This window comes from Podarcis raffonei, chromosome 4, assembly GCF_027172205.1.
Source record: "Podarcis raffonei isolate rPodRaf1 chromosome 4, rPodRaf1.pri, whole genome shotgun sequence".
NCBI classification, from domain to species: Eukaryota; Metazoa; Chordata; class Lepidosauria; order Squamata; family Lacertidae; genus Podarcis; species Podarcis raffonei.
Genome location: NC_070605.1, coordinates 1,150,022 through 1,170,548, shown reverse-complemented (window position 1 = coordinate 1,170,548; position 20,527 = coordinate 1,150,022). Strand labels below are relative to the sequence as shown.

The 20,527-nt window shown below is 52.7% G+C and overlaps 4 protein-coding genes across 8 annotated transcripts in view; 3 read left to right on the top strand and 1 right to left on the bottom strand.

Annotated features, from left to right (window-relative positions):
• Positions 1-20,527, bottom strand: part of LOC128412017 (zinc finger protein 420-like) — a 983,187-nt gene that overhangs the window by 807,946 nt on the left and 154,714 nt on the right. The window lies entirely within an intron of this gene.
• Positions 231-7,391, top strand: LOC128412290 (olfactory receptor 52D1-like). Its single transcript, XM_053385196.1, has 2 exons — positions 231-261; positions 6,457-7,391. The coding sequence occupies exons 1-2, from the start codon at positions 231-233 to the stop codon at positions 7,389-7,391; spliced, it is 966 nt and encodes a 321-aa protein (XP_053241171.1).
• On the top strand, positions 353-2,901 carry LOC128412173 (cystatin-A-like). Its single transcript, XM_053385039.1, has 3 exons — positions 353-465; positions 1,857-1,958; positions 2,726-2,901. The coding sequence occupies exons 1-3, from the start codon at positions 400-402 to the stop codon at positions 2,843-2,845; spliced, it is 288 nt and encodes a 95-aa protein (XP_053241014.1). The 5' UTR covers positions 353-399; the 3' UTR covers positions 2,846-2,901.
• Positions 9,581-11,759, top strand: LOC128412150 (hemoglobin subunit beta-1-like). The gene is given in 5 exon segments (XM_053385013.1): positions 9,581-9,622; positions 9,624-9,807; positions 9,810-9,915; positions 10,277-10,499; positions 11,506-11,759. Coding segments are annotated over 5 exon segments (669 nt in total). The 5' UTR covers positions 9,581-9,595; the 3' UTR covers positions 11,635-11,759.

Below are 20,527 nucleotides of genomic sequence, written 5' to 3'. Positions count from 1 at the left end.
AGTTTTCTGGGTCATGTGGTCAGCAGGACTAAACTGCTACTGGTGCATGGAGGACTGTCATGCCCCTTCTTCCCCAGGGAATGTGACCGTTGAGGTCTGCTATGGCCTCGCAAGGGGTTGCAATGGAATTTGGGAGCAGGCAGCCAGGCAGCCCCCTTCTCCTTGCCAGCAGCAGTTCCCTCCTCTGTCAGAGATGGGATGTGTCTCCTCATGCCAGAGTTTGATGAGCAATGCTCCTTCCTTCCAACATGACGCCAGCCTTGGCCGTCACCCACTTCTGCACCTGATGTTGCCCAAGAAGAGGTGGGGGCTGCTGAGAATAAAAAGGTGTGTTCCCCGTTCCTCCCTCGTTCGGCTCTCTTGCTTCAGACCTGCTGCACATCTTCCTTCAGAGCCACCATGAGTCTTGGAGGATTATCCCCCACCAAACCGGCCACTCCTGAGATTCAGGCAATCGCTGACCAGGTGAGCTGCCCTCTCCCCACAGATTCCTCTCCCCCTCCACCACCACCAGGCAGAGAGGGGCTCTGGGGCTCTGCCTCTTCTGGAGACAGAGGAGGGGTGGGGAAGTCTGGCTTCCAGCCTCGTTGCACTAAGAGGCTTTTCTTGACTCACTGTGGAAAATGACGGCCGTGTTGAGGCCTGTTTCTCAAGGATTCCCAAATGTCAGCACTAGCTGTACATGTGAAAAGGATCTAGGGGTCTCAGTGGACCACAAGCTCATCATGAGTCCACAGTGTGACGCAGCAGCAAAAAAGGCTAATGCTATTCTAGGCTGCATCCACAGAAGTCTAGTGTCCAGATCCAGGGAAGTCATAGTCCCACTGTATCCTGCCTTGGTCAGACCACACCTAGAATATTGTGTCCAGTTCTGGGCACCACAATTCAAGAAGGATGTGGACAAGCTGGAAGGTGTGCAGAGGAGGGAGACCAGGATGATCAAGGGTCTGGAAACCAAGCCGTATGAGGAGCGGTCGAAGGAGCTGAGTATGTTTAGCCTGGAAAAGAAGAGACTGAGAGAAGATATGGTAGCCATCTTCAAATATCTTATGGGCTGTCACATGCAAGAGGGAGCAAGTTTGTTTTCTCCTACTTTAGGGGTTAGGATATAGGTAGGCAAACTAAGGCCTGGGGGCCGGATCTGGCCCAATCGCCTTCTGAATCTGGCCCGCGGACGGTCTGGGAATCAGCGTGTTTTTACATGAGTAGAATGTGTCTTTTTATTTAAAATGCACCTCTGGGTTATTTGTGGGGCATAGGAATTAGTTCATTTTTCTTCTTCAGAATATAGTCTGGCCCCCCAGAAGGTCTGAGGGGTAGTGGACCGGCCCCCTGCTGAAAAAGTTTGCTGACCCCTGGCTTAGGACTTGAACCAATGGCTTCAAGTTACCAGAAAAGAGATTTGGGTTTTCTGACAGTAAGAGATGTTTGATGGCGGACCAGTCTCCCTGGGGAGATCGTGGACTCTCCTTCCCTGGAGGTCTTTAAGCAGAGGTTGGGTGGCCCTCTGTCCTGAATGCTTTAGCTGAGATTCCTGCATTGCGGGGGTTGGACTAGATGCCCCTTGGGGGCCCCTTTCCAACTCTACAAGTCGATGATTCTATGAAAGGCTTTGGGGGCCTTGTGCTCTCCAAGCGTGCAACTCCAACCAGCTCCCGGCCAGGATAGCCAAAGCACTAGGAGGGCCTCCAATGGGGAGGGGCTGGTGCCAAAAGCTCCCCCCCCCTCGCCTGTCCCAGGGAACCTCCAGTGGCCTCTTCTGGCCCCCTGAGTGAGCCAAGCCTCTCTCCTCCCACCCTCGGGGCCCTTTCAGCTTCCTGCTGCCACAACCATCAGGCTTTGCCTTCCTTCCGCAGGTGAAATCTCAGCTGGAAGCAAAAGTGAACCAGGCATTCAGCCTCTTTGAGGTTACTGAGTTCAGGACTCAGGTGGTGGCTGGCACCAACTACTTCCTCAAGGTCAGTGGCCCTTTCCTGGCTGGTTTATTTATTGCATCTCTATATCAGCTTTTCCTCCAAGGACCTCCAGGGGGCAGTCATGGCTCTCTATGTGATGTCACATAGAGGAGGGAGAAAGGTTGTTTTCTGCTGCTCCAGAGAAGCGGACACGGAGCAATGGATCCAAACTACAAGAAGATTCCACCAGCCAGTAAAGCGAGATGAGCACTGCAACCCCAAAGTCGGCCACAACTGGACCTAATGGTCAGGGGTCCCTTTACCTTTACCTTTACCATGTTTCCTTTTTACTTTCCAACCCTCCTTGCCTGATGTTTGTTTTTCACTCATATTTATTAGCTGTTTTATAACACAAATATTTTTATCATCTAAACCCTGCTGCCGTTCAATCTTTCGTTCATCCGCTGCTCATATTTCAAATCCTGCCCATGTCTTCATAACTGGGTGATAATTTGATAGGTAATCCACCAGCGGTTCCCATTCCTCCTTAAATTACGTCCTCTTAATTTGGCAGTTTATTATTATTTATTATTATTTATTATTGGATTTATATCCTGCCCCATACCCAGAGGTCTCAGGGCAGTTCACGGAACAAAATCTCACAATTTCAGCATATCCATCTGTTTCACAAGCCATTTCTCCTTCGTTGGTTATCCTTTCTCTTTCCACTTCTGTACATACAAAGTTCTAGCTTCTAGAGGAACCATCGGTCAGGCGGTCTCTGCTGGTGACACCCTTTCTGTCTTCTTCCCTCCTCCTCCTCCTCCCAGGTCCGGTATGCGGAGGACAAATACGCCCACCTTCGTGTGTTCCAGAACCTTTCAGGCGATCTCACGCTCCACGGCTACGAGCTGAACCACACCAGGACGGACCCCATCAACTACTTCTAGCAGCAGCGGAGAGCTCAAGAGCTTTAGGAGCTCTTTCAATAAAGAGGAGGTCTTGGAAAGAGTCTCTGCCTTTGAGAAGTTGTGCAAGGGGAGGGAGGGGGAATGAGCTGTGGGGCGAGAGGAAGGCCCCCAGCAGCCCCTGGAAGGGGAAGGGAGAGAGAGAGAGAAAGGTGGCATTTATGGGGAGGAAGCGGGTGTGGCAAGGAACAGCTGTAATGGAGGTCGCCTTCGATGCCACCCCTTCCACGAATGCCAGTCTAGGGAGGGCAGCAGTGAGAGAGGCTCTGCGATGTGGGGGGCTTGGTCTTGGATAGAGTGTCATCAGGGGCACATTTGATTTCCAAAGAGGAAAGCTGGTGAGAAGGAAGTTGGAAAGTCAAAACCTAGAGGGGCAAATCACTCTGAAACTCTTAAAAATGTAATATGAGAAGCAAACTGGAACGCAGAATGTGGCCATAAAAAAGTGCAAGCAGACGGGAAAGGATGCTCAAAAAGACTCAGAGGAACACATGGCCGAAAACATAAAGACCAACAACACAAAGTTCCTTGAAAATAGTAGTAGCAGGAAGCCATCGAGGGAGGCGACTGGTGCCACCCGTTGCTTTTGCTCAGGCAGCGAATGCCACCCCCCTCAGAAGCTCCTGGCGCCAGAGGCTGAGGTCTCCTCCGCGGAGCTATCAGGAGGGGCCGCCTTTATCAGCCGCCTGCCAGGAGGCGCCTCCTGCCTGATATCCCCCAAATCTCCCACAAACAGGTCTCCTCAGAGGCACCCAGGGCTGCTCCACTCACACACCCTCCTGCTGCACCCACAGCCCCAGGAGAAGTCCTCCTCCAGGTCCTCCAGGGGCCCGTCAGCCAGGTGCCAGGACTTGGGAAGCGTGGCCTCCACCCCACCTGGACCTGCCCCACAGGGCTGGCCCAAAACAGTCTGGAGAGCCACATGGGGGGGGGGCTGGGGGCCTCATGCGCTCCTCAAGCCGGACCCGCCCCGTCCTAAAGAGTCCAGACAAATAGAAAACCTCTCTCAAAACAAAATAAAAAAATTCCTTCCAGTAGCACCTTAGAGAGCATCACTGGAAGATGCTACTGGAAGGAGTTTTTAAATTTGGTTTGACTACGGCAGACCAACATGGCTGCCTTACCTGTAACCTCTCTCTCTTTCTCAACATAAGAGGAGGCTGGGTCAGGCCAAAGGGGGCCCATCGAGTCCAGCCTCCTGTTCTCCCCAAGGGGAAGCGCAAACGCAGGATCCGGGCCCCAGAGCAAGTCTCTCCTCCTGCAGTTCCAGCACCTGGCATTCAGAAGCATCGCTGCCTCTGACTGTGGAGGCAGAGAAGAGTTTGGATTTGATATCCCGCTTTATCACTACCCAAAGGAGTCTCAAAGCAGCTAACAATTTCCTTCCTCCCCCACAACAAACACTCTGGGGCTGAGAGACTTCAACGAAGTGTGACTGGCCCAAGGTCACCCAGCAGCTGCATGTGGAGGAGCGGAGACACGAACCCGGTTCCCCATTTTACAAGACTACCGCTCTTAACCACTACACCACACTGGCCCTGGTGGCTTCTGGGAACATGGCCAGAGATGCCCCCCAGGCCCTGGGGGCAGCAGCAGGGCTCCCCCACCTTGGGACCCCCCCCCAAGTCCAGTTGAGTCACTGCACAAGTCTGGGAAACTCCTGTCTCAACCAGCCTCCCTTTTTCCAAGCATCTGCCGGCCACTTGCCCCCAGTGGACCTCAGAGATCTTGTGCGCCAAGGAGGAGGAAGGCTGGTGTCTGTGGGGAGAGGCAGCAGAGGGCTCTGCCCAGGGGCACCTCTGTGCTGGGGGGCCCAGGGGGGCCTCCGTGGGGCCTGGTCAGAGAGGACCAGCTGGATGCTCAGGGGCCCAGAAGTCTCTGGGTGGCCCAGGGGAGGGGAGACTCTCCTGAGCCCCCTGGCAGAAAAGGGGAAGGAGGGAGAGAAGGTGGAACTGTGAGGCTTATAAACCTCAGCCAACTGAGTCTGATCTGCTGTGTCTCCTCTCTCCACCTCCCGCACTGAGATCTGGTGTTTTGCAGCCTGCAAAGTGTGTGGGGTTTGGAGAAGGGGCCGAGATCTCATGCCAGGAATCCCTGCAGCCCCTGCCCTGATCCTGTGAGCCGGGGCAGCGCAGCGCCATGAGTGAGTGGGCTGGGTGGGCATTGTGAGCCCTTTGATGGGTGGGCGGTGGGGATGCTTTGAGTGGGGAAATGGTTGGCATGGCAAGGAGGGAACCCCTTCTTCGCCCACACTCACAGAGAGCCAAGGAGAAAAGGGGGGGCTTGTTCCTTCCCCCCCCACCTGCCCACTTGCCAGTTTCCCCAGGCGGAAGGGCAGGGAGGGTACCCAACCCCAAGGACTCTGGAGGGTGTTTTCCTTAGGCTCACTGAGGCGGGGGAGACATGGCATTCAAGCCTCTTCCTGTCAAGGGGGGGGGGGCAGAGAGAGCCAGTGCTAAAGATGGGCACAAATGCCAGTTTTGGTCCTCTCATTTCCTCAGGTTTCCAACCTTAAATTCAGCTTCCTACATTTCTGCCACAATTTGCAGTGTTAGTCTTTAAAATCCCCCGGAAAATTTGCCAGCAGTTCTGTGCGAATTTCCCCTGACGTACTTGTTGTTTAGTCGTTTAGTCGTGTCCACCTCTTCATGACCCCCTGGACCAGAGCACGCCAGGCACTCCTGTCTTCCACTGCCTCCCGCAGTTTGGTCAAACTCATGCTGGTAGCTTCGAGAACACTGTCCCACCATCTCGTCCTCTGTCGTCCCCTTCTCCTTGTGCCCTCCATCTTTCCCAACCTCAGGGTCTTTTCCAGGGAGTCTTCTCTTCTCATGAGGTGGCCAAAGTCTTGGAGCCTCAGCTTCAGGATCTGTCCTTCCAGTGAGCACTCAGGGCTGATTTCCTTCAGAATGGAGAGGTCTGATCTTCTTGCAGTCCATGGGACTCTCAAGAGTCTCCTCCAGCACCAGAATTCAAAAGCATCCATTCTTCGGCGCTCAGCCTTCTTTATGGTCCAGCTCTCACTTCCATACATCACTACTGGGGAAACCATAGCTTTGACTATACGGACCTTTGTTGGCAAGGTGATGTCTCTGCTTTTTAAGATGCTGTCTGGGTTGACGCACACATTTCTGCAAAGCCATTTTCCACAATACAATACATTTTTAATCTTGCTTTTTAATATGTGCATTGGCTTTACCTTGCTATGGTAGCTTCACAGCAGAGTCTGGCAGGTGCAAAGGGGTTTTTCCTGCCACTGCAAGGGCATGGAGGAGTCAAGGAATGGTGGGATTGGGAGGGACCCCAAGCGTTCATCTAGGCTGACCCCCCTGGAATGCAGGAATCTCAAGCATCCCTCACAGGGGGCCAGTCAAGTCCTCCTTACCCAGCCACACCCCCCCCCCGGGTATGCCTGAAGGGATGGGGGGGGGAGAGGCAGGATCCGTGCAGCATTTCTCCTGACGCCTGCCTGTCTTTGTGCCCCCCTCCAGGCTGCGGAGAGCGGTGCCACCCCCTGAGCCTCCCCAGAGCCCTCCCTCCAGCAGCAGCTGACTCAGCGGCCCTCAACCTCTCCCTCGGCCCTCCTCTGCCTCCTCCTGCCTCCTTCCTTCTGACGGGCATCCCAGGCCTGGAGCGCCTCCACGGCTGGCTCTCCATCCCCTTCTGCGCCATGTTCTCCGTTGCCCTCCTGGGCAACTCGGCCGTCGTCCTGGTGGTGGCGAAGGAGCAGGCCCTCCACCAGCCCATGTACATCTTCCTGGCCATGCTGGCCCTCAACGACGTGGCTCTCTGCCTGGTCATCGTCCCCAAGGCGCTGGCCATCTTCTGGTGGCGAGCGGAGGAGATCTCCTTCCAGGGCTGCCTGGCCCAGATGTTCTTTGTCCACGCCTTCTTCCTCTCCGAGTCGGCCATCTTGCTCGCCATGGCCTTCGACCGCTTCGTGGCCATCTGCCGGCCACTGCGGTACATGGCCATCCTCACTGGCACCACCCTGGCCAGGATTGGGGCCAGCCTGGTGGCCAGGAGCGTCTGTGCGGTGGTCCCGGGGGTCTTCCTCCTCCGCAGGCTGCCCTACTGCCGCACCAACGTGATCCGCCACACCTACTGTGAGAACATGGGCATCGCCAAGCTGGCCTGCGCAGACGTCACACTCAACAGCGCCTACGGCTTGGCGGCCGCCTTCCTGACCACCGGCCTGGACGCCATCCTCGTGGTGGTCTCCTATGTCCTCATCCTGCGGGCTGTCCTGAGGCTGCCGTCCAGAGACGCCCGGCTCAAGGCCTTGGGCACCTGCGGGTCCCATGTGGGCGTCCTGGCAGTCTTCTACAGCCTGGCTTTCTTCTCCTTCTTCACCCACCGCTTTGGCCACAGCGTCCCCCACCACGTCCACATCCTCCTGGCCAACCTCTACCTCCTGGTGCCCCCCACCCTAAACCCCATCGTCTACGGGGTGAAGACCAAGGAGATCCGGGGGCATGTCCTTGGCCTGCTGAGACGGAAGGGCAGTGCCCCCCAGTTTGGGGTCTGAGGGACAGACGCCTCGGCCTCTGGGCACTGGGTGGCAGAGCCCTGTTGCTGCCCGAGGCTGAGGACAAGATGGTGCACAACATCTGACTGGAGCGGTAACTGGTTCTCACCTGAGTGCTGGAGATGGGGCAGAGTTCTCCTCTGACCCCAAAAGCAGCCGGCTGGAAGACCAGGGGGCACACATTTCTAGGGGGAGGCAGGAGGATTGGGGTGTTAGCAGAGGATTCTCGCCACCTGAGTCTTTTCCCTTCCTTGAAAACTCAGCTGCCAATATCCGAATGCCACCCTACAAATCTGTGGTGCAGCAGCTGGAAGATTGTGCCCAGTTCTGGTTGCCTCACATGAAAGCGGAAATTGCAGAGCTGGAGAAGGTTTAGGAAAGGACACCACAAATGATCCAGGGGAGGAAGCAGCTGAGGAAAGGCTGCAGCGTTTGGGCCTTTTTAGTTTAGAGAAAAGGGGAGAGTAAAAGGCGAAACGATAGAGGTTTATAAACCGAGGCCTGGCCTGGAGAAAGTGGAAGAGAGAAGCTTTCCTCCCTCTCTCCTAACACTAGAACTGCTGACATGTCAGGAAGAGATTCAGGACTGATTACAAAGTCCTTCTTCATGCAGCACAGAATTAATTTGTGGAACTCCCTGACACAGGAGGCAGAGATGGCCACCAACGTGGATGGCTCTGAAAGAAGATCGGACAAATTCGTGGAGGAAGAGGGGGCTGCCAAGGGCTCCTGCCAGGAGGGCTCTGCTGTGGCTCCGCAGTCGGAGGCAAAGATCCTTCTGAGGAGGGGGGAAAGAGCCTCTTGGGCTCAGGTTCTGGGGGCTGGTTTCCCTTGGGAGAATTCTGGCCCATCCTGTGGCCAATGTGGGCATGCTGGCCACCTCAGAAGGGCCTCATCCTGTCTGGCCCCCTCTTCCCTGCAGGGGCCAACCAGGCGCCTCTTCTGCAGCCCTCTCCCCACCCAGGTTCCCCAGGGAAGGAGACAGGTAGACTGCCTCTGCAGCTGGAGGCATCGCGTGGCCACAGAGACAAATGTGGCAAGTTACTTTAAACTCTTGTTTTTTAGTAGTAGTAGTTATTTATATCTCGCCACCTGGCTGGGTTTCCCCAGCCACTCTGGGTGGCTCCCAACAGAATATTAAGAATAATAAAGCAATAAAACACCAAACATTCAAAACTTCCCTAAAGAGGGCTGCCTTCAGATGTCTTCTAAAAGTCGGACAGTTGTTTATTTCCTTGACATCTGGTGGGAGGGCGTTCCACAGGGCGGGGGCCACACCCGAGAAGGCGCTTTGAGCTTGCAGCCCCTCCTGGGACCTGGCCGGGAAGGGTGGATCATAAATAAATACTCTCCCTGCACCAGCCGCTCCATGAAGCTCCAAGGGCTGCACTTCACAGTCAAGGAAAGACACACAGCAGACAGCTAACTGTGAACATTCACAGACCTTCTTCTCCAGCTCTGGAGTCTAGTCTCTCGGTGCTTGAAAGCCATCCACTCCCAGCTCTGTTTCCTCCCAAGGAGCTGGCATGGCTGGCTTCAGGGGCTCCTCCCAGCCCAAGGAAGGCACATGGCAGAAAGCTAGCTCTTTCTTGCCCAATATAACACTCGCTAGGACGCAGCTGTTCCCAGGTCTGCACTCTATGAGCAGCTGCAACAACAGGGGCGACTCTCCCTCCCTCCGTTTACGCTCCTCACAGCCAGAGACTGTGCCTGCACGGAAGCTCCCTCTGCCCTTCCCTCTTCAGTCCCCTCCTGGTTCTGGGAGACGGAGGTTCAGGAGAAGGTGGGGAAGCCCCTGGCCCTTCCCTGGCCTGCCTCATCCTCCTCTTCCTCCAGCTCTGAAGCGTCCCTTGCCTCCGACTCTTGCCTCCCAACTGGCCCAGTTCCCCACAAATCACTGCCCCCTCTTTCAAGCCAGACTCCAGCCCCTCTTCCCCCGGCGTCCTGCCAATCGTAGACACCCCCTTTTTGGAGGCTCATTGAGGGAAGCTCTGGGTTTGAGTCATCGCGGACATTTCCCTTGTGGCTCCCATTGCGCCTTCATCTGTGCAATGGGTCTAAATGCCACATGAGATCTGTGGGGTGTGTTTTGCCCCTGTAAAATGGCTCTCGGACTGTGAGCTTCTGGGGAGTCTCCTGGGCTGTGTGCTCAGTCCTGGTCCTGCTGCTTGCGAGGAGATGATAAAGAGAGCAGCTGGGGCCTGATGTCTTCTAGTGAGAAGCAGCTATCTGGGGCCTCCTGCTCGGCCCAGGGCACCACACCCCACGGCCAGCCTCTTCCCCCCTCCTGCTCCTCAGCCCCACCAAGCTGGGCCCCAGAGGAGGAGGAGGAGCTTTGGCCCAGGGTATAAAAGGCTCCAGCCCTGGAAGGAGCTCCAGCTCAGCCCAGAAGGTTTTCTCCAGCAGCCGAGAGAAACTCACAGCCAGCCATCATGGTGCACTGGACCGCCGAAGAGAAGCAGCTCATCAACACTTGCTGGAGCAAAGTGGACGTGGCCGCCTTGGGTGGGGATGTCCTTGTCTGGTAAGGCCAGGGGTGGTTGCCTCTCTGGGCAGGCTGGGCAGGCTCTCCTCTTTCCACCTGGAGAATGACCATCCATGCCTCTCCCGGTGTGGTGTAGTGGTTAAGAGCGGTGGACTCGTAATCTGGGGAACCGGGTTTGATTCCCCGCTCCTCCACATGCAGCTGCTGGGTGACCTTGTGCTAGTCACACTTCTCTGAAGTCTCTCAGCCCCACTCACCTCACAGAGTGTTTGTTGTGGGGGAGGAAGGGAAAGGAGAACGTTAGCCGCTGTGAGACTCCTTCAGGTAGTGATAAAGCGGGGTATCAAATCCAAACTCCTCCTCCTCTTCTTCTTCTTTCTCCTTCCTTCCTTCTCTCCAGCTTGCTGTCCGTCTTCCCCTGGACCCAGAGATTCTTCCCTACCTTTGGGGACCTCTCCAGCCATGCCGCCATCTGTGCCAACACCAAAGTCAAGCAGCACGGCCACAAGGTCCTGGCCTCCTTCGGAGAGGCCATCAAGAACCTGGACAAGATCAAGGAGACCTTTGCCAAGCTGAGCGAGCTGCACTGCGACAAGCTCCACGTGGACCCCGTCAACTTCGGGGTGAGCCTGCCTGCCCCAAAGGCTGCCTGGGGGAGGGCGGGGGGGATGGGTGCCTGAGGTCCCCTCTGCAGGGTCACAATCCCCACACACGAATCATAGAACTGTTCTGTTGGAAGGGACCCCGAGGGACATCTAGTCCAACCCCCTGCGGGAATCTCATGACAGACGGCTCCTCACCCTCTGCTTAACAACCTCCAGTCAAGGAGAGTCTTCCAAGGGAGTCCGTAAAAGCTCTTAATCTTCAGAAAGTTCCTCTTAATATCTAATGGGAATCTCCTTTCTTGTTGTTTAAATCCATTGGTTCGGATCCTGCCCTCTTGTGCACCAGAAAACAAGTTCCAGCCTTCTCTTCTCTCATGCGTTTAACTTGTTTTGAACTTTGTGTGATTTTACCATATATTTTTATGTGATGCATTTTTTATGGAGCAGCGATATAGAGATATAAATCAATGAATTTTAACTAAACCCACATACCCAAGTAGGGGAGAGTTCCTGGCTATCTTTCACAATCCTTGTGGCGTCATCTCCTGGCGAGTCAGAGTGGGCTCCCCTCATCCGTGGGCACCTTCAGCCACGCCCTGAGCAAGCCAACCCCTTTACCTCAGAAAGAAGGGCAACTCGATGGACTCTCTTGCCTTCTGGCCCTTCAAATGGAGCCTGTGGGCCTTTGCCCTTCCTCCTTCTGACTGGTCCCTGGCCAAGCAAGGATCTGTCCGGCTAGCAGAGGCCGAGCCCAGGAGGTCCCTGGCAGGGGCCAGTTTGCTTCTTGGCACCAAACCTCTCCTGGCATGGCAATGCCAGCCTGGGACGGTGTGGGGTTCTGTCTGTTGCCTCCTGGACCAGCCTCCTTCCAGGGGACCCCAAACCCCTTCATCCATCCCAGCTGGCCTTTGGGCTTGACCCCACAGCCGCCAGCTGTGGCTGCATGGGGTGGGAGTTGTGGGGAGAGGGCGACCCACACACAGGCCCCCTGGTGGAAGGAGTCACCCCCTCTTTTCTCTTCCAGCTCTTGGGCGAGGTCCTCATCACCATGCTGGCCGCGCGCTTTGGGAAGGAATTCACCCCTGCTTACCACCACGCCTTCCACAAGCTGGTCAAGGTGGTGGCTCATGCGCTGGCCCACCGGTACCACTGAGGCACCCCCAGGGAGAAGCGGCTGCCTCCTGCTGGTCTCGCCACCCACCGGGTGGGGTGGGGGACACCCCTTCCTGCCCCCATGTGACGCTTGACCCTCTAATAAATCCTTCCTCTGCAATCTGACCTGGTTTCCTGTGTCTCCTTCTCTGGGACGGAGGGAGGGGACGGGAGTGGGGGTGAAGACTCCTCCTGTTAGCTGGCTGGCAGGGGGCTAGGAAAGTGGGGGGGGCTTCTCTGTCCTCTGTCACTCAAGAGGAACCACTGAGCACCAGTGGGGGGGGGTTTCAGGGTACTGTGGCACTTGCAGAGTTGGAAGGGCCCCCAAGAAATCATCTAGTCCACCCCTGCAGGGCATGTTCCCCTTCCCACCATTTCCTGGTCATTGCCCCTGGCCAGTTGTCCTCCTTGTTTTACCTCCTGGGGAGACTTGAGAGACTCGGTTGGAGATCCCAGCTCTGCCCCCCCCCTGCTCTGCATTCAGCCCCTGCCAGTCACACACTTGATGCCTCCCCCCCTTATGAAAGACACCCTCTGCCACCTGGCCTGGTCTCTCCCCTCTGCCCAAGGTGTGGCGGCTGCCCCAAGTCTCCCCCTTTGGCGTGGCTTCTTTGTTGCAGAGCAAACAAGCCTCAACAGAGAGACCAGGCGGGGTGGTGGTGAAGAAGGTGTGAGGGGGGGGGAGGCTGTTAGCTGGTGGGGGTCTGGGAAAGTGGGGGGCTCTCTGTCACTCAAGAGGAACCATTGAGGACCGGTGGGGGTGGGTGGGGTTTCAGGGCACTGTGACACTTTTCCCTTGACACTCCTGGCAGGCTCCCTTCAATGCTCTAAGGTCCAACGTCTGTTATCTTCCTTCTTTCGCCTTCTGGGGAAACCGGGGGGGGCGCTGCCTGCTCTGGCTTCAGCCCCCTCCTGCTGGGGGGCACCCAACCAGTGCACCAGGGACACAAAGTGCACCCACAAAGCACCCACCCAGCCCCTCAGGAGTGAGGGCCTTCTGAGCTGAGGGCTAGACACCAGAGCAAAGGATCATGCTCGGCCGCGCATGCTTGACAAGAATGCATGCGCACACAGCATCATCAGCCCTGTGACTCATGCGCACATTCTCCTTGCCAAGATAAGGCCAGGAAGCTTCATTTTCCCCTATCTGCAACCAACGGACCAATCAGAAGCTGCTCTGTTTGACAGCTGGCCAATCAGGGCACATTTAACCTTTAAATCTCCCTTATGGAACAGCAGCCCCTACAGGGGGGGAAATACAAATGGCAGGCTGGGCTGCTTCTGGAAAAAGGAAGGAAGTCTCCACTATAAGCATCCAATGAATGGGAAAGACACGGAAATTCAACAGAAATCTGGTTAATGCAAGTTTTTATCCCATTCCAGTGGTAATAAGGTTGTTATCCAGAGGTACAGGGTGTTACAGGGAAATTAGACGGGAAAGTCTTGCGTCACCACGCTGAACATCACCAAAACCTCATTCGTTCAGGCTCAAGGCTCCATTCACAAAGTGCCCGTCTAATCAGAAACTCCAGGTCCCTGACAGCAGCGCCAAATGTCCAGAAAATTAACAGCAGCACATCTGCAAAGGCCTCTGCAAGGGAAGCTCAGCTCAGTTTGCAGAAGGAGCCCCTGACTCCCCTCTGAGCCCCAGGTCTCCAACAAAGGAAAACAGGGGAAGTGTCAGAACCAAATCTAGCAATTCGCTGATAAATGCATCTATGTACAGGCTCAATGGGAAAACTCTCACAAGACATCACTTGCTGCATCCATCTTCTCAGTTCCAATGGCATTTAGGACCCAGGGAAGTGAGGTATAAGGGGCGGGGTGAGAGAGCCCACCGTAATCCACAGATGTACAGTCAGTTCTGCAGGGCCTTCCAAATGAGTCATGATGGTGATATCCTGCCCCAAGAGCGTCAGGCAGATCACCATCTCAATCGCAATGTCTACCTGCCCCATAGTGGTACATTATGGTCTGCCCCGCAGAGGACCTTAAGGTCCATGAATAGTTTAGAGGTCCCGGCCCTAAGGAAGTCAGACTATCCTCCCCCAGGGCCAGGGCCTTCTCAGTGGTGGCTCCGACCTGGTGGAATGCTCTGTCCCAGGAGACCAGGGCCCTGCAGGATTTAACCTCCTTCCACCGGGCCTGTAAGACAGAGCTATTCCGCCTGGCTTTCCATTTGAACTTAGCCTGATCTTTTATTCGCCTTCCTCCCCTTTTTATGAAGATTCCCCGCTCTGGGATCCCACAGCTAATTCTCCCCTGATCTCCTCACTGGCCCAAATAGGACTAACTTAGCCAGCTAGCCCTGGGGATCATCTAATGTTTATTGGATGGATTTTCCCCCTAAACTGATTTTTGAATTCTGAATTGATTGCTATTCACGTTTTATACTGTATTTTATCCTGGTTTTTGCTGCATCAATTAAGTGTTTAAAATTTGTTGTTAGCCGCCCTGAGCCCTGTTAGCCGTTTTCTGAACCAGAAAGGGCGGGGTATAAATAAAAAAATATTATTTATTATATTATTAACAAGACAAAGGGGTGTCCCTCAGGGACCCGGGAACTGTACATGTTTTCCTCTGTACTGTGATGGAGTATGTGTGAAAGGCTGTATTTGATTGACAGGGGCCTGCCTGGATCTCAGGTTCTACCTGTGACCACGCCTTTTCTGTGACAATTCTATGGTTCCTTGATGACGCATCTTGAGATGTATTATGGGAAACTTTGAAATGCGGATGAAACCGATTGTTTGGCGCTTCTGGCTGCCTCGTCTTTGTGGGAGTGGAAAGTCTTGTTGCAACAATAAAGATCGGGCCTGCTGGCTGCTCTTTTTGCTTCTATCTCCTGGCTGAAGTCTCTTGACCCCAAACCTGAGTCAAGGTCAGGCGATGTTGGGGGGCTCCAAGGACCCTCTTTTACAGTGGAAGGAGACGGGAGTCGTGGCATGAACAGAACGGGGAAGCCATAATCCCTATGTACACAGGATCCCCTCCTAAATGGCCGATTGGGCAAGATCCCACATGGCAAAGAGCCAGATAGAAGCACATCACCCTCGCAATACATGTCAGAGCTTGTAGGGCAGCGGCTGAAGAAGGAACAAAAAGGGTTTTCTTGTGTGAGTTTCTTGTGGCTGATCAGCTGCTTTCTCTGTGCAAAGGTCAGAGGGGGCAGGGCTTCTGTTGAGGTAGGGGATTAGCTGTGGGAGGAGCTTGTCAGAGCTTGTAGGGCAGCAGCGCGCGCCTAGCGGCGCGCGCAGTTTGATCCATCTTTTAGATTTAGGGGAGCTAGTCTCAAACGTTTGTTGGGGGAGATATAGGTTTATTTGGGGGGATTTATTTGTCCTGTCTTCACGCTTTTTATGATGGAGGACCGCTGTAGTCACCCCCAACGACACCTTCTCAAGATGGAGGGTGAGGGAACAGCTGCAGTCGCCTGTGGTTCCTGCGCAATGTTTGCCATCTTGCCAAAGGTTGCAGGCAGCTTTACCTGCAGCAATTGCATGTTGATTGCCCTCTTAAAAGACAAAGTCCAGCAACTGGAGGAACGTGTAGCTACGCTCCAAAGAATTAGAGAGCTGGAGCTCTTCTTGGAAGCAACAGAGCACACCGTCTCCACCAAGGAGGAGACAGGGGACTCCCCAGAGAAGGAGGCTAGTTCACCAACACAGGAGCCAGATATATGGAGAAACGTGACTCAAAGAAGTAGGAGGCCCAGGGTTCGCTCTGATTGTTTAGAAATACGCAATCGCTTTGAGGTCCTTTCCCCTAGCATGGAAGACGAAGAGCAGACTCCATTTGAGGATCTCTCCCTCATTACAGTCGATCAGGTATATGAAGACGAGCAGCAAAGGCAGTCTTCAGGGAATGTGCAGGCGACCTTGGAACGGACAGCTCACGGAAGAACCCCGACCAGACCTAAGAGGAGGCGAGTAGTGGTGATAGGGGATTCCCTACTGAGGGGAACAGAAGCAGTGATCTGTGGGCCTGACAAGATGTCTCGGGAAGTGTGCTGTCTCCCCGGGGCTAAGATCCAAGATGTAACTGAACGACTGCAAGGAATCATAAAACCCACTGACAAATACCCCTTCCTCTTGGTTCATGTGGGAACCAATGACACTGCAAGCAATAGCCTCCAGAAGATCAAAAGAGATTACGAGGCTCTGGGCAGGAAATTGAAGCAATTAAATGCACAAATTGTCATCTCATCTGTCCTCCCAGTTGAACGACGTGGCCCAGGGAGAGAGGGAAAAATAGTGGAAGTGAACAACTGGCTTCGCAAATGGTGTAAACAGGAACGGTTTGGATTCTTAGATCACGGAATGCAGTTTCTTGAAGATGGACTTCTGGCAAGCGATGGGCTGCACCTCACAACGGTTGGTAGGAATGTTTTTGCAAAAAATCTCAGAAACCTCATCAGGAGGGCTTTAAACTGACTAATGTGGGGGAGGGAGACAGTGCTCCTGAAGGTAGGAGTCTATCAATTGATGAAGATGATCATCCAAATGTCATAGACCGAATGGAGCAAACAGCACGCAGACCTAGTGGTGGGAGGAAAAAATCCTTAAATAAGAGACACGGGGGAATGATTAATGGACTTCAATGTCTGTACACTAATGCGCAAAGTATGGGAAATAAACAAGATGAGCTTGAGCTCTTGGTACAGCAAACTAAATATGACATAATAGGCATCACTGAAACCTGGTGGGATAAGTCCCACGATTGGAATGTAATAATGGAGGGATACAATCTCTTTCAGAGAAACAGACCAGACAAGAAAGGAGGAGGAGTGGCGTTATATGTCAGGGATGTGTATACCTGTGAAGACATCCAAGATTTAGAACCTCAAAGCCAAAGTGAGAGCATTTGGGTCAAAATTAAGGGAGAGAAGAATAACAGTGACCTCATTGTGGGAGTTTACTATAGATCCCCAAGCCAAACGGAGGACATAGATGATGCCTTCCTGGAACAGATGGCCAAGCATGCAAAAGGAAGGGAGATAGTAGTAATGGGGGACTTCAATTACCCGGATATTTGCTGGATGTCAAACTCAGCCAAGAGCATAAGGTCAAACAGATTCCTCACTGGCCTTGCAGACAACTTCATTGTCCAGAAAGTGGGAGAAGCTACAAGAGGAACAGCCATTTTAGATCTGGTCCTAACCAATGTTGATGACCTGGTTAGTGGGGTAGAAGTGGAAGGATCATTAGGCGCGAGTGATCATGCTCTTCTGAAGTTTACTATACAGCGGAAAGGAGCAGCCAAGCATACTAGGACTCAATTTCTCGACTTTAAGAAAGCCGACTTCATAAAACTTAGGGAAGTGCTGGGTGAGATCCCATGGACAGTAATACTAAAAGGAAAGGGAGTTCATGATGGCTGGGAGTTTGTTAAGAGGGAGATAGTAAAAGCACAACTTCAGGCAATACCAATGAGACGGAAACATGGAAGGTGCCTAAAGAAGCCAGGGTGGCTATCTAAAGAACTTTTAACTGAGTTAAGATTAAAAAAGGATGAGTACAAAAAATGGAAAAGGGGGGAAACCACCAAAGAGGAATTCAAACAAATAGCCAGCACGTGTAGACACAAAGTCAGAAAAGCTAAAGCACAGAATGAACTCAGGCTTGCTAGAGAGGTTAAAAGCAACAAAAAAGGCTTTTATGGGTATGTTCGTAGCAAAAGGAAGAACAAAGAAACAGTGGGGTCACTCAGAGGAGAAGATGGTGAAATGCAAACAGGGGACACAGAAAGGGCTGAACTCCTCAATGCCTTCTTTGCCTCAGTCTTCTCCGATAAAGAAAACAATGCCCGACCTGAAGAATTTGGAGCAAATGATTCAGCAGAGGAAACACAGCCCAGAATAACTAAGGAGATAGTACAAGAATACTTGGCTAGTCTAGATGTATTCAAGTCTCCAGGGCCAGATGAACTGCATCCAAGAGTATTAAAAGAACTGGCAGATGTGATTTCAGAACCACTGGCAGTCATCTTTGAGAATTCCTGGAGAACAGGCGAAGTCCCGGCAGACTGGAGGAGGGCAAATGTTGTCCCTATTTTCAAAAAGGGGAAAAGAGAGGACCCAAATAATTACCGCCCAGTCAGTCTGACATCAATACCAGGGAAGATTCTGGAGCAGATCATTAAGCAAACAGTCTGTGAGCACCTGGAAAGGAATGCTGTGATCACCAATAGTCAGCATGGATTTCTGAAAAATAAGTCATGTCAGACTAACCTGATCTCGTTTTTTGACAGAATTACAAGCCTGGTAGATGAAGGGAACGCAGTGGATGTAGCCTACCTTGATTTCAGCAAGGCATTTGACAAGGTGCCCCATGATATTCTTGTAAAGAAGCTGGTAAAATGAGGTCTTGACTATGCTACCACTCAGTGGATTTGTAACTGGCTGACTGACCGAACCCAAAGGGTGCTCATCAATGGTTCCTCTTCATCCTGGAGAAGAGTGACTAGTGGGGTGCCACAGGGTTCTGTCTTGGGCCCGGTCTTATTCAACATCTTTATCAACGACTTGGATGATGGACTCAAGGGCATCCTGATCAAATTTGCAGATGACACCAAACTGGGAGGGGTGGCTAACACCCCAGAGGACAGGATCACACTTCAAAACGACCTTGACAGATTAGAGAACTGGGCCAAAACCAGCAAGATGAATTTTAACAGGGAGAAATGTAAAGTATTGCACTTGGGCAAAAAAAATGAGAGGCACAAATACAAGATGGGTGACACCTGGCTTGAGAGCAGTACATGTGAAAAGGATCTAGGAGTCTTGGTTGACCACAAACTTGACATGAGCCAACAGTGTGACGCGGCAGCTAAAAAAGCCAATGCAATTCTGGGCTGCATCAATAGGAGTATAGCATCTAGATCAAGGGAAGTAATAGTGCCACTGTATTCTGCTCTGGTCAGACCTCACCTGGAGTACTGTGTCCAGTTCTGGGCACCACAGTTCAAGAAGGACATTGACAAACTGGAACGTGTCCAGAGGAGGGCAACCAAAATGGTCAAAGGCCTGGAAACGATGCCTTATGAGGAACGGCTAAGGGAGCTGGGCACGTTTAGCCTGGAGAAGAGGAGGTTAAGGGGTGATATGATAGCCATGTTCAAATATATAAAAGGATGTCACATAGAGGAGGGAGAAAGGTTGTTTTCTGCTGCTCCAGAGAAGCGGACACGGAGCAATGGATCCAAACTACAAGAAAGAAGATTCCACCTAAACATTAGGAAGAACTTCCTGACAGTAAGAGCTGTTTGACAGTGGAATTTGCTGCCAAGGAGTGTGGTGGAGTCTCCTTCTTTGGAGGTCTTTAAGCAGAGGCTTGACAACCATATGTCAGGAGTGCTCTGATGGTGTTTCCTGCTTGGCAGGGGGTTGGACTCGATGGCCCTTGTGGTCTCTTCCAACTCTATGATTCTATGATTCTATGATTCTATGTAGGGACCTCCAACCCAGGCTGGAGTTCAACAGGTGCAGCAAGAATAGATTTCCCCAACTGATTCAAGGTAACAAAAGGGAAAGTGAAGGAAGGTGAAAGGCAGGAGAATAATCACAGCCTTGAGGGACAGGACTCTGTCTGGGACTCAGATCTCTGCCTGACAACGCACCGCCTTCTCTGACTTTTTTTTATGATGCTTCTTGAAATATATTATGGGAAATTGTGGGAACTTATAAAAGCCGATGTTCTGGGTTCTTCCTTCTTCACTGGCTCAGGAGTGGAAAATTAGTTGCAACAAATAAACGATCAGGTTTACCAGCCGCTGTTTAGTTCCTTTAACTGGGCTGCAATCTCCTGCTTGAACATGACCACTCTTAGACCCACAGGACCAGATTCTAACAAAGTTGGGGAAACCTTTTAAGTAAGGTACCCCAAGTTTTGAAACTTCCTTAACAGGCCCCTGGTGTGATGTCTCACTCCCTAATAAAAGCCACCCTCTGCCGTCTCAGGCAGCAATTCTTCCCTGCTGCTCCCTGGGGCAGATTATTATTATTATTATTATTATTATTATTATTATTATTATTAATTATTAATTATTTATACCCCGCCCATCTGGCTGGGTTTCCCCAGCCCAGCCACTCTGGCTGGCTTCCAACCAAATATTAAAATACAGTAGTCCATCAAACATTAAAAGCTTCCCTAAACAGGGCTGCCTTCAGATGTCTTCTAAAAGTCTGGTAGTTGTTCTTCTCTTTGACATCTGATGGGAGGGCGTTCCACAGGGCGGGTGCCACCACCGAGAAGGCACTCTGCCTGCTTCCCTGTAACCTCATTCTTGCAATGAGGGAACCACCAGAAGGCCCTCGGCGCTGGACCTCAGTGGACCGGGCTGAACGATGGGGGTGGAGACGCTCCTTCAGGGATACTGGGCCGATACCATCTTTAAAGGTCAGCACCAACACTTTGAATAGTGCTCAGAAACGCACTGGGAGCCAATGTAGGTCTTTCAAGACCAGTGTTATGTGGTCTCGGCGGCCGCCCCCAGTCAGCAGTCTAGCAGCCGCACTCTGGATTAGAAGTAAGCCCAGCATGGCTTACTTCTGAGGAGACATGCACAGGCAGGTGGGCCTGGTGCTGCTGCCTGGACATGCAGAGCATGACTCCTTCTCAGACAGCGAAGGAGCAGCTTGCCAGCAGTTAACTCCTTGCGTACTGGAAGTCCTTCCCCAGGAAGGGAAATCGGCCCTTTGCACAGAAACAGACAGGAAAAGCCCCAACTAAAGAGGAATGGCTTCAAAAGTTGATGGACTATGCGGAAATGGAGAGCAAAAATAAGAGATAAAAGAGGCAAAGTGTTCCTGGAAGAGTGGAGACTATTTGAAGAACTGTTATGGTCAAATGGAAACATGGTCAGGGTTCGAATTGTGAGCAGCAGAATGAAAACAA